This window comes from Chrysoperla carnea, chromosome 2, assembly GCF_905475395.1.
Source record: "Chrysoperla carnea chromosome 2, inChrCarn1.1, whole genome shotgun sequence".
Taxonomy (NCBI): Eukaryota; Metazoa; Arthropoda; class Insecta; order Neuroptera; family Chrysopidae; genus Chrysoperla; species Chrysoperla carnea.
This window is the reverse complement of record NC_058338.1, coordinates 50,603,564-50,619,059: the sequence shown is the minus strand read 5'-3', so window position 1 is coordinate 50,619,059 and position 15,496 is coordinate 50,603,564. Positions and strand designations below refer to the sequence as shown.

Genomic DNA, 15,496 nt, shown 5'->3' with positions numbered 1-15,496 from the left:
GAATACAATAATGATTTTCAATCTCTTCCTCGGGGGAGTTATCCACCGTCTTTGAACGCATTTCAATCATTTTTGTGTACTCATCATAATAACAATTTTTTTCAGCCTCAGTAAATTCATCGTTACATATCGCTTCAGATGTAACGATTTTTTCACTACGTAACGAAGCAAACGATTCGCGTTTTTGGGTAACTGAATTTGGTGATGTTGGCTTATGTGTATCACTATTATTTTGTGGATTATTTTGCTCCGATTCACCATCTTCTTCTACACTATACACAGTTTCCAGAATTTCGGGTCGTCGCAAAAATCCATTTGATCGTCGACACGATGTATATTTCAAACTGGGATCAATTGCATCGGATATTGATCGACACACGGTTATTGCACCATCAGCACTTGCTGAGCGAAATCGTGGTACTATTTGTGAGAATGCGCTGTCTGAATCAATGTCTTCCATTATAACAGCACTGTCTGAGTCATTTAGTGAATCCATGTCCGGCATGTTTGTATCTAGGTCAGTTAAATCGGGATTTGATGTTTCCAAGCCATTCTCAATTAATCGATTCGTTAATACATCGATTATTCTTTGTTGGCGCATTATAATTATTTCTCTATGATTTAATAAAGCACTAATGTCTTTCTGTTTGCGTATTAACCGTGACTCAAATAATATCAGTTTTGAAGACAGGCATTTTAATTGTTCAGCTTTTTCTCGTTGAAGACGGCACACTAAATCTTCCTGTAAATAATTATTATTATTTTAGTATGGTTGTAATTTCAGGAATTTGCTTATTTTACTCAAGTTTTATAATTTTCCAGGATAGAAGTATTAGTAATGGCTGGGCAACGTTTAACAAACAGACTAGCACATTATTAACATTTTGACAAATTATTTAGGTCTAAATAAGGGAGAGAAAAAACGGGAAGATGAAGATAGTAGTGCTTTCAAATTAGACCTATTTAATCATTTACCTGAAATGTACTTTCATCAATGAAAATAAAACTTTGATACGAAATTTTGAATTCAACAGAATATTACATTTTTAAATCAAATGAGTGGACTTTAGAGTTCAGTTTAATTCAAATGCGAAACTCCGATAAAAACTTAGTCCATTCCAGAATATCAAACAAATAAGAGTGGTAGCAGTTTGAAAAATTTATAATTCCAATAAATATTTTAAAGAAATACTTCGAAGGCTTACTTGAATTTTATGCGCTCTACGCCAGGCAAGAAGTTGTTGTGCTTGTGCACGGTACCTATGTCGCAAATCACGTATTATTTTTCGAGCTTCTTCTATAGTTGTGAAATCTTGTACAGCAGGTAACTCCATACATGCTGATGTTGTGGGACTGCTGGGCATTGTAGGACTAATTAATGTAGTCTCAGCTACAGAAGAATTTTCACTACCACTGTAATTAAAAAGAAAAAATAAATTAAAGAAAAGTCTAGAGTTAATAGAGGAACAATTTGAAAATCAAGATATTGAAGAGTTAACTGAAAGGTTCATGCTACTATATTAAAAATTTTAATTTATTCTAATCATTTTTTATACGACACTTTAATTGCGTTATATTTACTTCTATAAAATATCTCCAAGCATAAGAATCCATATAAAGGTAAATGGTGTTTTTAAAATTTCAAACAAGGGTAAATAGTGTTTTCAAGCATTTTTTTATACTTGCCTACGTATTAAATCAGGAGTAAATATTTTAAATTTCAATCTAAAGGTTGTAGTGCTTAGAATTGTTGATGGTAGAAATATGGCTTAGGTTATTTGTTTTAGATTTATAAAACTGGATTACGGCGAACTGAAATTTTTATAACGTGTTCTAAATCTTAAAAAAGACTAGTACGTGAAAGACCAAAATGAACTCTTTAATGAGATGCATATAAATAATATTCCTTTCGAAAAAATGTACCCGAAAAGAAATTCTTTTCGAAGAGACTATTCAAATAAGATAAGATAAGAATTAAATATCTTAGAAAAAACATCGAAATATAAAATAAAATAAAAAAATCTTAAAAGAAAAAAACAAGTCCAGTAGTTTACATAGCGACTTTAACAGTCGGAGCCCATTGAAACTGTTCAACTTGTTTCTTTCTTTTCAGATTTTACTTAACGGGTTTCTAATTTTTTAAATTATTTATTTTATTTTAGACTTTTTAGTGTCCCGTCACTTAAATTTTTTTTTTTTTCAAACATATATTTAAGTACACTTGGGTTTTGAATACGAATATAACGATACCTTTAATATTGAAATCCATCGAGCCGTTTGAAGAGTTCGAGGTAATAAAGAAATTTACAAACATGCATACATACGAGACAAGCGCGAAAAACAAAATCACTCCATGATAGTCGGGTAAAAGAACAATTTACTTTTATTATCCTCTAAACTATGTATTTCTTTAAAGGAATTTAAAATTGAATTTGGTAAGATTTCATAGTCGCCATCAATAAAACTGTATCCAGGCATGTTTTAATTGCCAAAACTTTTATTGTTTATAATCCATAAATTAGGTACTTGCACGTCCAAAATTATCTAATTTTATGAAACAACTTGATAAATGAATTCTCAATTGAGTACCTACCTAAATTTTTTTATTAGTAAAGTTCTCGAAAGTTATTTTATTTGTAAATTTTAATCCATGCAATATAGTATTTCAAGAAACAAAAGAATCGTCTGATATGAAACATACCATTCAAACTATTTATGATTGGTATATATATAATAGTTTCCTGTTACATAAGGGATATCCGGTCTGTAAAAAATATACATCAACGCTTCAGTGCTTCACTAACTTGATTTTTTTTTTAAATGATCGGACATTTTATAGTATTCATCATAAAATATTTGTATTATATTTGAGTATATAAACTGGTTCGTCTACGTGTTTGAATATGAGTGCTATCCATTAAAACTATTTAACAGTAAGTGGTTGGGTGTACCGGAATAAGGATTCGCAAGCAGATTTTGGCATTATAGTAATTTAAACTTTTATCACAGATTTGAAACTACATTTAATACCATCATAGAACTTGAAAGTTAAAAGTGATAAAATTTCGATTGTTGTCCACCTCTTTCCCCGCAAAACGAGTTTAATACGAAGTCTCTACTAAGGCGCATCAATTTTAGTATATGCCCTTTTTGTTTAGTAAGTTCAGTATTTGTAAAGATTTTCAAATAATATCTTAACTATATATGTACGTGAAGCAATTCTTCATTTTCATCTGAAGATAAATAATATGCAGTTATATTTTTATTATTTGCATACCGTTTTTAGAACCATCTATAAAAATAATACAATTTGTAAATATTTTCCAAATAATTTCATGCTTTGGGTAAACACGCGCTTTATTTTAAAAGGGCACAAGGAAAATGGAAAATTTGTGATAACTATACGATTGGCAACAGGTGATTTGGAGTAGTTAGTAGCATCAATGAACGTTCTTACTTGGGAGTCCTCAATTACAACTCCTATATTAATTATTTATTTTCAAAATGATTCTTTTTGCTTATTATTTAAAATCGGAAATATTTCAGAAGGGGGAAAGAATCTGGAGGGGGAAAGGCAATGTCTCGACTGATATATTGACTACCAGTCTAAATTGCTAATGATAGAAGTTTGAAATTTCGAGAGGATATTGATTTTATACTGTAGGTGTCATTTAAGAAATGATTTTTCGAAATTCAACCCCTGATATACAAACCATTCAGTTATTTTTGAGTTCATTACTTAACCGATTTTAAAAATTATTTCACCTATAGAATGCTACATTATCGGCAAGTATTAATATTCCAAAAAAATGTTTCAAACAAAAAATGATCGTGTTTCTGTTTTCTATCTAACGAAAACGAGTTGACCTTTGACTGAAATTGAAGGATAAGGTCCAATTCAAGACGTCTGTGAGATAACTCCCTTTGATATAAACAACTTTTGCTTGAAATATTTTTCTGTATTTGACTTAATATAGAAGAAAGATTTCATTAAATGGTGGATTTTTGGAACATACTGTATAAAAAGTACCTATGTAAAATTTTATCAGAAAATTTGAATAAAAGACAACAACGCACTAACACCGACATTCGGGAATATTTATTTTCTTATATTTATGATTATTTTTATTTCATTTTTGGTAGAAAAACAAAACTTTCTTGAAATCCTTAAGGAATTTTTAGTTAAAATAACTTTTATTTATGGTTAGCTTTCAAACATAATATATTGAGAATGACATTTTTATTTACTTGTGAATTTAATGTGAGGATAAGAAAATTTTTGGAATTCTACATTACAAAAATATTTATCTATTTCATTTAAAAAACACATTATTTCAAAGAAGCTTATAAACTTTTGTACACTGTAGATTACAAAAGAAGAATCCGATGTCGAATCAAAATGATTTTTTTGTGCCATTTCCCATTCCTTAATTTTATCTCAAGGTTTGGTTGAAATGAAATTTTTATTTTTTTCAAGATTAAAAAAATTAAACCCTGAAAATACTTGGTGACGTCATTTTGTAAATCAAAATCACCCCTCTTTGATAATAGCTCAATCTTTCTTCTTCAGTAGAATTCAGAAAGTACAAAACGCTTGTTAGCTTTTCGGTTAGATGGACTTTTTCGAGATAATTTCGTATAAAATCTTTTGTGATAGGTAATTTTTCTTTTGCAATATATTCCGACAATCCGAGATTTTCTGACTGTAATAAACTAAATCAAACTAAAGAAGCCTTGGGTAGAGTCTGGTGCGACTCTTGAGGTTCACACAAATAATTTCCTAACATAATAAATACTTTAAAAAAAAAATAAAAACTCGATTGAATATTATGAAATTCCTTTCGGATCATATTGCCGTTAATATGCTTCGATCGACACATCATCGAAGTCGATACCATTTTTTGTTTGAGCGATATCAATGACGAAAAAAATGACCAAAATGTACGTAAGTACGTACACACACACGCACACACACATACTTCATCCCCAAATTGGTGTTAATGCCTTGCCCTGACCATAAAACGTAAAGATATGTTGAAAATTTTTTCGAAAATTGGACCCATTACAATTGCTTCCTATACTGGGAAGTTAATAAGAGATTCCTATACATTCCTTACTGAAAGTAGGGATTTTTTCTGGGAATAAGTTCTATTTGAGAGATATCTCCCAGGCGAATATTTCTAAGATTTCGATCCTAATATTAAGTTCTGGAACCATTGACTTCTGCAGATACAAATACCATGAGATGGTCATTCTCTTTTTTGTAACTATTTTCCGAATCATTAGAAGCTCTGAGTAATGGATGTCTGAGAGAAACCTTTCTATGTCAGTTCTTTATCAGTAATCCCTTGGTTCAGTTTGTTCTACAGATCAAATAAAAATTGAGAACTAGATATTTTTACACCTTATTAATAATTTTGATCAATTTTGTGTGAATTTAAGTGTACATAATACGTACATAATAAAAAACCCGGAGGTGAAACACAGGAATTCGCATTCAATTAGTGTTATGGTATATATAATGAATTTATACATAAATTGTTTGTACAATTAGCATTAAGGTTGTTGAGACGCTACAGAAAAAAAAGCACTATTAATTTAAAATTTGGAGAAATTTTTCTTAAGCATGTTCAGAAGTCACAATTAAATTTTTTTAAATATTTCCTGAAAATTATGTATAAAGATTTGACACAAAATAAGTTACCGTAAATTAACATTAATTCTTAGATGAAAGTCATAATTTGCTATAAATTTTAGATTTAACATTTTTTTAATATAAAAATAATTTAAGCTTTAATAAATGAAATAAAAACAATTGACTGAGTTAATTGTTGAAAAATCATATATAAACACTGTTGATTACACGATCGTTTGTTATTTTACACTATGTGAGTGAAGTCGTGTATATAAACAGGACTGTGATGTCACACACACATTACTGATATTTCTATATAATACGTACTTTGTAATACTATAATGTAATATTATTGTAATACGTTGTATTAATATGTAATACGTGAAAAATTGGTTAAACCAATTTTTCGCTCTCACGGGTAAACAGAAGTTGTCTAGTGTTTTATAAGGAACATTTTTTACAATTAATTATTTTTTACACTTTTGTTCTATCTCTTACGGTTTACATATGAGTCCTACTGACTAAAGACTTTAACCTACTGACCATTAACCTATGTTGCTTATTTACGAACTCGAACTCACTTTTTCCTAAGCACGCTATAAAAATCCAGTTTGATATCTCTTTTTTGAGTTAGCATGTTCACAGCCTAACAGATAGACAGACGGACAGACGGGCAGACGAACGGATAACGGGAAATGGATTTTATGAACACCTACACCAAAAATTTGTTCGTAGCACAAATATTTTTAAGCGTTACAAACTTGGGATTAAACTTATTACACTGAAAATTACAATCAATGTTAAGAAAAACTGCAAGCAAAATCGCAATTGAACTTATTTTCATAAGAACTAATGTTATTTTTTCTGCAATCTTTAAAAATTAATTGTGGCTTCTTAAAATGCTTACAAACAATTTCTCGAAATTTTAAATTAATGGTGTTTTTTTTTCTGTAGCGTCTCAACAACCTTAATATACATTAGATACCTACACAAATACAGACAAAAATGAATTTATACTTATTGCGCTAATTTCTTATATGTAGATATAATTTACTTACATTGAATACTAATTCAATAAGTTATACTAAAAAAAGTATCAGTCAGGCTAATAACATTCAATTTATCAGACATTCACATTTAAGTTTAGACGTCGCGTCCTATAGAAATATAAAGTCGTATTTTTTCTGCTACCTGACATACTTTAATATGAAACAAGTGAAAACAAACAATTGACTGAGTTAATTGTTGAAATACCATGCATAGTCAGTGTTGATTTCTTTATCACATTACACATACAAACATGTGACACATACATAACTGATAATCAAGTATAGTACATATTATAAAATTTCCGCCTAATTGGCGCCCTCACGGGTAAACAGTGATGTTTACGAAAAAATGTTTCAAACAAAAGTTGTTTAATTTTTGATAAGGAACATTTTTTACATTTAAACTTTTGTTTTGTCTCTAACGGTTTACAAGATGGGTCCTACGACCCAAGACCCAATTGACCTATGATGCTCATTTACGAACTTGACCTCACTTTTTACGTCCTGAGTACGCTGTAAAAATTTCAGCTCCATATCTTTTTTCGTTTTTGAGTTATCGTGTCCACAGACGGACGGACAACCGGAAATGGACTAATTAGGTGATTTTATGAACACCTATGACAAAATTTTTTTCCTAGCATCATTATTTTTAAGCGTTACAAACTTGGGACTAAACTTAATATACTATGTATATTTCATATATGCATGGTATAAATATAAAATTATTTAGAAAAAAACTTAGATTATGGAAAAGTGCTTATACAGACAGACGGAATTATGGTCATAAGTTAAACTAAAGATATTTTTATGGTAACTTCAACAATAGTATAGCGACCATATTAGTAAAGCTCCCGTTGTTAAATTTTGATATTATAATAATTAATATTGAAACCATCGCGGATTTGTATGGTCCTGATATTTCCAAAAATTAAAAAAATTCTTTTTAGGTGTTTGTTTCAATAATATTTTTTCGAGTTTATCACTAGACAAATTTTTATAAACGATGTATCTGTAGACTAGAACACCCAAAATTATTGGTTGGATAAAATGAAACCCTCGAGTATTCTCTTTTAAAATCAATAATTTCTAACACATTTTACATAAATAATTTTACCTTTCTTCGCCTGCACTATTACATAATGAGTAAATAAATATGCAAACTGCATATGAAAAAATAATCGGATTAATCGAATATTTAGCGCCATTTTTTATTGTCTTCTTAAAATGGCATTTCATTTCTTTTTGGAAAGTAGGTGTTATATTATTATTAAACATGACAAATATTTTGAAATCAAAATAGACAGTTATATAACTAATATTTAAAAATATGTCTCTCTTAACCTACGTAAATTACACAAAAATTTGAATGTTAATCAAATTTGGCGTTAATTTATTAAGGCGCTTATAAAAAGTTTCTCATAAATTAAATAAATCTGCTAAATTAATGTAATCTATTGTAAAGTAAAGGTAACTTGCCCTAATTTTTAACCTCCGTCCTAAAAAAAGGGGTGTTATAAGTTTTATCGCTATGTGTGTATGTCTGTCTGTCTGTGGCATCGTAGCGCCTAAACGGATGAACCGATTTTGTTGGAGAAGATTTAATGGAGAGTGTTCTTATATATGTTTCAAGTGCGAGTTTAGGGTTCCAAAACCGAAAAACTTGCCGGGCCTTTTTTTAATTTTGTAAATTTCACTTGTAATATTTTAAAAAGCTATATCATCATGGATTTTTTAAATAATTTAGACTGTACTTAAGGTATTTCTATACCTAAAAAATAAAATAGATAAAAAAAATTTGAAATTTTATTTATCAATTAGTCATCCTTTTATACGTCTTTTGGGAAAAATTCATATCCATTCTCTGCACGATTTAGGAGAAATTAACTATCATAGTGAGTGTTTTGACCGAAAAAGGTATTCATTTTTATGCACAGTTCTTAATTTTGGTATGATTTTTAAGCTTAAAACTTGAGTAATATTGATAAAAGATTTTTATGATAATGGTGAAACATTTTTAAAAGCACTTATTTACTAAAAAACCAACATTTATTACGACTTCTTCATATACCACCATATAAAAAGGGCTGTTTTTAATAATTAAGTTATCGAAAACTGAACAAAGAATCTACTTGACATTTATACAGAAAGCGTAAAGGGGCCACTTTTCAGGACTTTAATAATTAATTTTTAATAATTATTTATCAGATAATTCTTAAAATATTAAAAAAGTTTCCACCTTTATGTTTCGAACATGAAAGGATAAATAAAAAACGGGAAAACAAGTGTCGGATTATTTTTACTAGGAATGAAACATGGGTATTTAGGTTTTTTTCTTGTTGTATAATAAATAAATAAATAAATAAGTACAAATATTATTATAAGTATTCCTTCATATATTCCGATCAACTTTTTTTTTTTTTGTGGATTTTGTGGAGATGCTTGTTTTTTGCCGCAAAAAATCAATTTTAGTTTGTAAATTTTTGGCACCTATTTTCAAGTATTTTTACATATCTTCTTTTAATTGAAAAAAAATTGTTCGGATAATTTTTGTAAATATTTTTATTATAGTTTTTGATTGACAGGAGAAAAAATATTTAAGCAAAAATTTTTCCGAGATAAAAAACCAGAATCTACGACAAAACTTATGTAGTGTTTGTATTTAAAAAATAAAGTTAGCCGTTTTTTAACCACGGAGACTATCCGGAATAAAAAAGCTATATAGGTAATGTGCTTTATTGTAATACGAAGGTGGAAACATTTTTACAAAACCACCTGTATAAAGAATATTAATTAAAATCATTAATCATAAGTTTGTTTTTATGTATTATAAATATAAATTTTATCTCAATATAATTTGTCATTATATTATTGTTGTTTAGCAACACTTTTGTGTTTACACAAAATTTTATCCTCATATTAATTAAATTCTGCACCTACACGAACACTACTGACTAAACCAAAATTATATCACAATACAATACAGTATACCTACAATAATGATGTTTGGTATAATAATGATATAGAACTGATTTTAATAATAATTACAAGTGAAAACAAACAAGTGAGTTAATTGTTGAAATACCATGTATAGACAGTGTTGATTACTCTATCACCTTACCCATATACCTATACATGTCACACATACATAACTGATAATCTCATATTAATACATACTATAAAATTTACATATAATGTGTGCCCTCGTGAGTAAACAGTGATATTTACAAAAAAATGTTTCAAACAAAAGTTGTTTATTTAATAAGGAACATTTTTTACATTTAAACTTTTGTTCTATCTCTAACGGTTTACAAGATGTGTGCTACGGACCCAAGACTCGATTGACCTAGGTTGCTCATTTACGAACTCACTTTTTATGTCCTGAGTGCGCTGTTAAAATTTCAGCTTGATATCGTTTTTGAGTTATCGAGTTGACAGACGGACGGACAACCGAAAATCGACTAATTAGATGATTTTATGAACACCTACCTATACCAAAATTTTTTTCGTAACATGAATATTTTTAAGCGTTACAAACTTGGAACTAAACTTAATATACCTTGTATATTACATTTATGCATGGTATAATTACAAGTAACTGTCTATTTTGTACTTTATACAATGAGTTTGTTAAACTTTTATAAGGAAATTATTTATCACTAGTTTATTCTGGCTTCTTTAAATTCTTGAACAAATTTTTTATTAATATCTTTCGTTCTGAAAATGCTCTTTATGTTGATAACTAACATCTTATATGAACTTATTCTTATGACCTTAAAAACCTAAAGAAAAAAAACAATCCACATAGAAAATTATAATTGAGTCAGTAGGTTTAAGCTCTTCTGATTTAAGCCTGAGAGGAGATTGTTGTAGATTAGGCCAACTTAGGTTTCTAAACTTAGTATGTAACTGATACTTGATTCCCAAGTCCGGAGTTCTTACTATATCTATAGATATCAATATCTATAGATATTGATCAATTTGATAATCTGCAATTATTACTGACTAACTAATTAGTATATTAAATAAACGGTGTATGCCACGGACAGGATTTTAATATTTTCCATCTAATATTTGCACGATTCTTATCGTGTATTACTTATGTACTTGCTGACGAACACCTTTACGCTCTCTGCTATTTTCTCTACTACATAAAAGCAAACAATAGTTATATAATGATATTAATTAAGAATAAACTTAATTCGGTTAACTTCTTTGTAGTATTTATAAAAGATGGGATATCAAAACATTGCAAGTAGCATAGTTTGAACCATAGATATATATATATAACATATAGATAGAGGATCCCATGTATTGAAATTGGTTTGAAATTTGAATGGAATTAGATATATATTTGAGCTATATAGATACTAGCGCCACCAAATGATTGCTTATGAGCATATAGCATGCGTTGAATGGTTTTACTTAGTTCTAAGTCACTCTGAAAGTTTCACGCCAAAAGTTTTATTTTACACTATATTGATCCTCTATCTATCTGTATATATAAAAATGCTATGTTGGTTTGATATACAACCCGCTTGAGGATGGTTTTTATCTATTTTTATCCTGGGCGCAAGTGGGTTATGGATAGGGGAAGTGGGGATGCAAAATCTGAACTCTTTTATCGGGAGGTTGTCAAATTTTATAAAATTTACAAGCTGTTAAACTTCTCATCTATTTTCATGCAATCATAATGTGCCACAGCGAAGCGTGAAAGGGTACAGCTAGTATGTTATATATCTATGGTTTGAGCATACTCTAACACTCCATTGGGCAAGTATTTTTACACCTTTTTTTGTTAATTTATGATTTTCTGAAAGCTGCATTTTCATTTTTGAACGAATTACATCTGATGAGAAGTATATTTTCAAAATATTGTTGTTTACGTAACCTATTCATTTTGCCTTGATTAAGTAAATTGTTTATATAAACTTGATAAAGTTTTAATGTATGTATAACCAACTCACCCAAATAAACATTGTATAATGATATAGGTAAAATAAATAGCAATTAACTAAAAAAAATTGGTATTAAAATGATTTTCTTTTGAATTTTATTGTATAATGTTTTCAGTTTGTTTAATATTCAACTACTTATGATTAATGACATAGTTGATAATATGTTTACCTCTTTGTACAGAGCGACGCGACGGTGCGCAAAGAATAGTTCTCAAAAGAATTTGACAACAAAACATATATGATTCATTAAATATTAACTATATTATAATATAATTACTACGTGGAATAATAATAGGTTGGCTGATAAGTCCCCGGTCTGACACATAGATGGCGTCGCTAGTATTAAATGCATATTATTTTTATATAGTACCAACCTTCAAATGATTCGTGTCAAAATTTGACGTCTGTAAGTCAATTAGTTTGTGAGATAGAGCGTCTTTTGTGAAGCAACTTTTGTTATTGTGAAAAAAATGGAAAAAAAGGAATTTCGTGTTTTGATAAAATACTGTTTTCTGAAGGGAAAAAATACAGTGGAAGCAAAAACTTGGCTTGATAATGAGTTTCCGGACTCTGTATTTTTTCCCTTCAGAAAACAGTATTTTATCAAAACACGAAATTCCATTTTTTTCACAATAACAAAAGTTGCTTCACAAAAGACGCTCTATCTCACAAACTAATTGACTTACAGACGTCAAATTTTGACACGAATCATTTGAAGGTTGGTACTATATAAAAATAATATGCATTTAATACTAGCGACGCCATTTATGTGTCAGACCGGGGACTTATCAGCCATGTTATGTTGGCGGATGAAAAGCGTCTGTACTTGATTTATTTTACCGATACCAAAATTTAAAAAAACGTACGTTTTTAAAGCAAACAGTTTAAGTGGTTCGAACTTATACTTGACTGTCAATTTATTGCCGGGACACTAAAAAGTCTAAAATAAAATAATAATTAAAATATTAAAAACCTGATTGTGTTAAATAAAATCTAGAAAGAAAGAAACAAGTCAAGTAGTTTACATAGGGACTTTAACAGTCGGAGCCCATTTAAAACTAGAGCGTTTCAAATCTTTCCTATAATGAACCCCGATTGTTAATTAAGCCGATAAATAAACTACTGGACTTGTTCCTTTCTTTGATTTTTTAAATTATTAATTTATTTGAAATGATTTGTTCGATAAAAATTTTTTGAAATAAATGATAATTATCTTCTCTCCTTGATATTTTCGTTATATAGATATTGAGAAGTATCCCCGGTCTGTGGTGCCAATTCTTAAAACGACTGAAATTTTTTTCAACAAAAATTTTTGTCCTATATAATTTTTTGTTTTTACGAGTTTTTATTGATCTAAATCGAATAAATTGACATATTATTACCTTAGATGTAAAACCTAATTTTGGGCAAGACTAATCCATAATCTTCAGTTGAGATGACAGGATGTAAAAGATTTATGCTGATTTACGTGCAAACTTTAATTAAATATTTTAAACATGAAAAATTTAAAATGTACGGCTACTTTTCAGGTTTGACCACTTGCGTTTTAGAATAAATTAATAAACTAAACAAACGAATGAAATTAATATGCTTCACATATCCTTTAAATGGTGATGAAAAAAAATATTATCATCGAATTTCTATTTGATTGATTTAGACAAATTATGTCTACATACAAGGAAACTTATAAAAAAGTGATTAAAATATTAATTAATATCAAGAAACATTTTGTTTTTTTTTTACATTTCAAATGTGTGTATAATTAAAGTTTAGGTTATTAACTCATTATTATAATTTTATAAATATTTATATTGTATATAAAAGGCATAGAAAATGAAATATTAGAATATGTTTTAATCTAGTAAAAGTCGCTCTATTAACAGTTGGTTAAGGCGTAAACAATTCCGTCCGCGGTGTGCTTAGGGTAGCGGGTTTGATTTCCTCCGTCGCAACAAAATTATTTAAATTAATAGTTGTGATGGGGTGGTGTAGTGCATGGTATATGCATGAAGGAGGTGCACTCAGCCTCTGAAATCGAAGAGCTGATAAATGAAATTATCAGCGGAATGGTGGTAAAACACATATATGGTATCACAATGGGCTCTATAGCCTAAGTGTGTCCTTCGTGGACAGCCAATATAACCTAACCTAACCTAACCTAATCTAGGTAAATTTAAAAATCAATATGGTAAGTCTAAACTTTTGTCTGCAAGGTAATTTCAATACTGCCAATCTACCATGTCAAAGAATGCTATTAAATACTTGGATGATTATTTTAAAACCAAGAGCTCTGATGTACAAGCAGCAAATTATTATTCTAAATTGTTAAAAAAAATTGTGTTTGCTTAACTAACTGTTTGTTCAATGAACAGCCTAGCCTTTTTATTGAAATGTGCCGTTCAACTAGCGACCTCAACGATATTCAGCGTTTCAATCAAACAGCTAGACAAAGGACTTACAACGATAACACTTAACTACTTGCTTAACTTAGTCATTTAAATTTAGTTCCACTTTCTGCCACCTACCTCTGAAATCCACACACTGTCAATGGAACACACTGTCTAGCTTCGACATGGAACAATATGAGATTAAAGATGCTTTAGAAGATGTGGGTTTGGAAATAAACATCAAAGAAAAAAGGCATATTTATAAAAATGAAGTTTTCAGTTGTCAAAGGTCTTTAATTACTAGAGCTAAACTATTATGGAAAAAATAATATGACTTTCGAAATTAAACAAAGAATAGCTCTGCTGGAATGTATGTCTTAACATTTTGCAAGGCCTAGAAAGCTTATTACGCCTGTTCGGCAAACAACTGATAATGATATAAAATATAAATAGTACTGTCGGTATACTGCGAAAAGTACTTTTACGCTGCTACAATTTTAGGTACGGCTCCGAAATTTTACACATCTTTTTTTGGAAATATCAAATTTCCCCCAATAAGATTTTTTTCGATCGAAATGGGTATTTAGGTCTTTTTTTCCAAGATAGTCTCGAATGTACTCCAATGTTCTCGTATAATTTGAAAATGACAAGAAATCAACTCTCGTTTTAATCCGATACTTAATTTGGATACGAGATCCTCCTTTTCGGAAGTTTTGACTATTTGAAAAGTGGAAATAATTAGGGATCTTGGAAGACATGAAACAAACTCATTTTCGGAATTTACACTAACTTTGAAAAATTGAAATACTCAGGAATCAGGCGCATATTTCGGTCATTGTATGGAGTTTCGAGGCCAAACTAGAGATCAGATCACGTACACATGAGGGATGTTGGATTATATATGTTTTTCGTAAATTAATAAATATTTATAAAAAAAAACAATATCCTCAAACTTAACTAAGAGGCGGATCGGAACGGAAGTGAAAATTGCCAGAGCTGTACACCAGAAGTTTACTGATCGCAGTAAAAGAGACTTAGAGTATGAGTTGGATCTGTGAAGCGGAAATTGGAGTTCGTGGAAGAAGTAGATAGCCATGGAAAAGTGACTTGGAAGGAGGAAAAAAATTGCAGTAGATAGACGGTAGTAAAAGAATTAGTGAGGCCAGAAATCATGGAAATAATAATATTTTTACAATTTGGATCCGGCGCTTCAGTTTTTAGTTGCAGTTTCCACACTTTCCATACCTCTCAGTGTACTTGTATTTAAAAACAAGAATATAATTAGTTATTTTTTATATTTTATTTGAATGTTTAATTTTATTTAATCTTATTTATTCTAAGTGGTATTAATTGTTTTATTATACATCCAACTCATGCATACAGATTTGTTAATCATTGTAGCATTTTAACTTTGTTACTATAACGTATAAAAAGATTAAGAGAAAGTGGTGCATTTTTTTCAAGTACTTT

The 15,496-nt window shown here is 29.3% G+C and overlaps 1 protein-coding gene across 1 annotated transcript in view; it reads right to left on the bottom strand.

Annotated features, from left to right (window-relative positions):
- LOC123291714 overlaps window positions 1-15,496 on the bottom strand; it is a 293,121-nt gene that overhangs the window by 302 nt on the left and 277,323 nt on the right. Inside the window, exons 2-3 of the mRNA XM_044872106.1 lie at window positions 1,206-1,413; window positions 211-742 (exon numbers count right to left, since the gene is read on the bottom strand). Coding sequence (XP_044728041.1) covers window positions 211-742; window positions 1,206-1,413 — 740 coding nt within the window. The remainder of the gene's footprint in view (window positions 1-210; window positions 743-1,205; window positions 1,414-15,496) is intronic.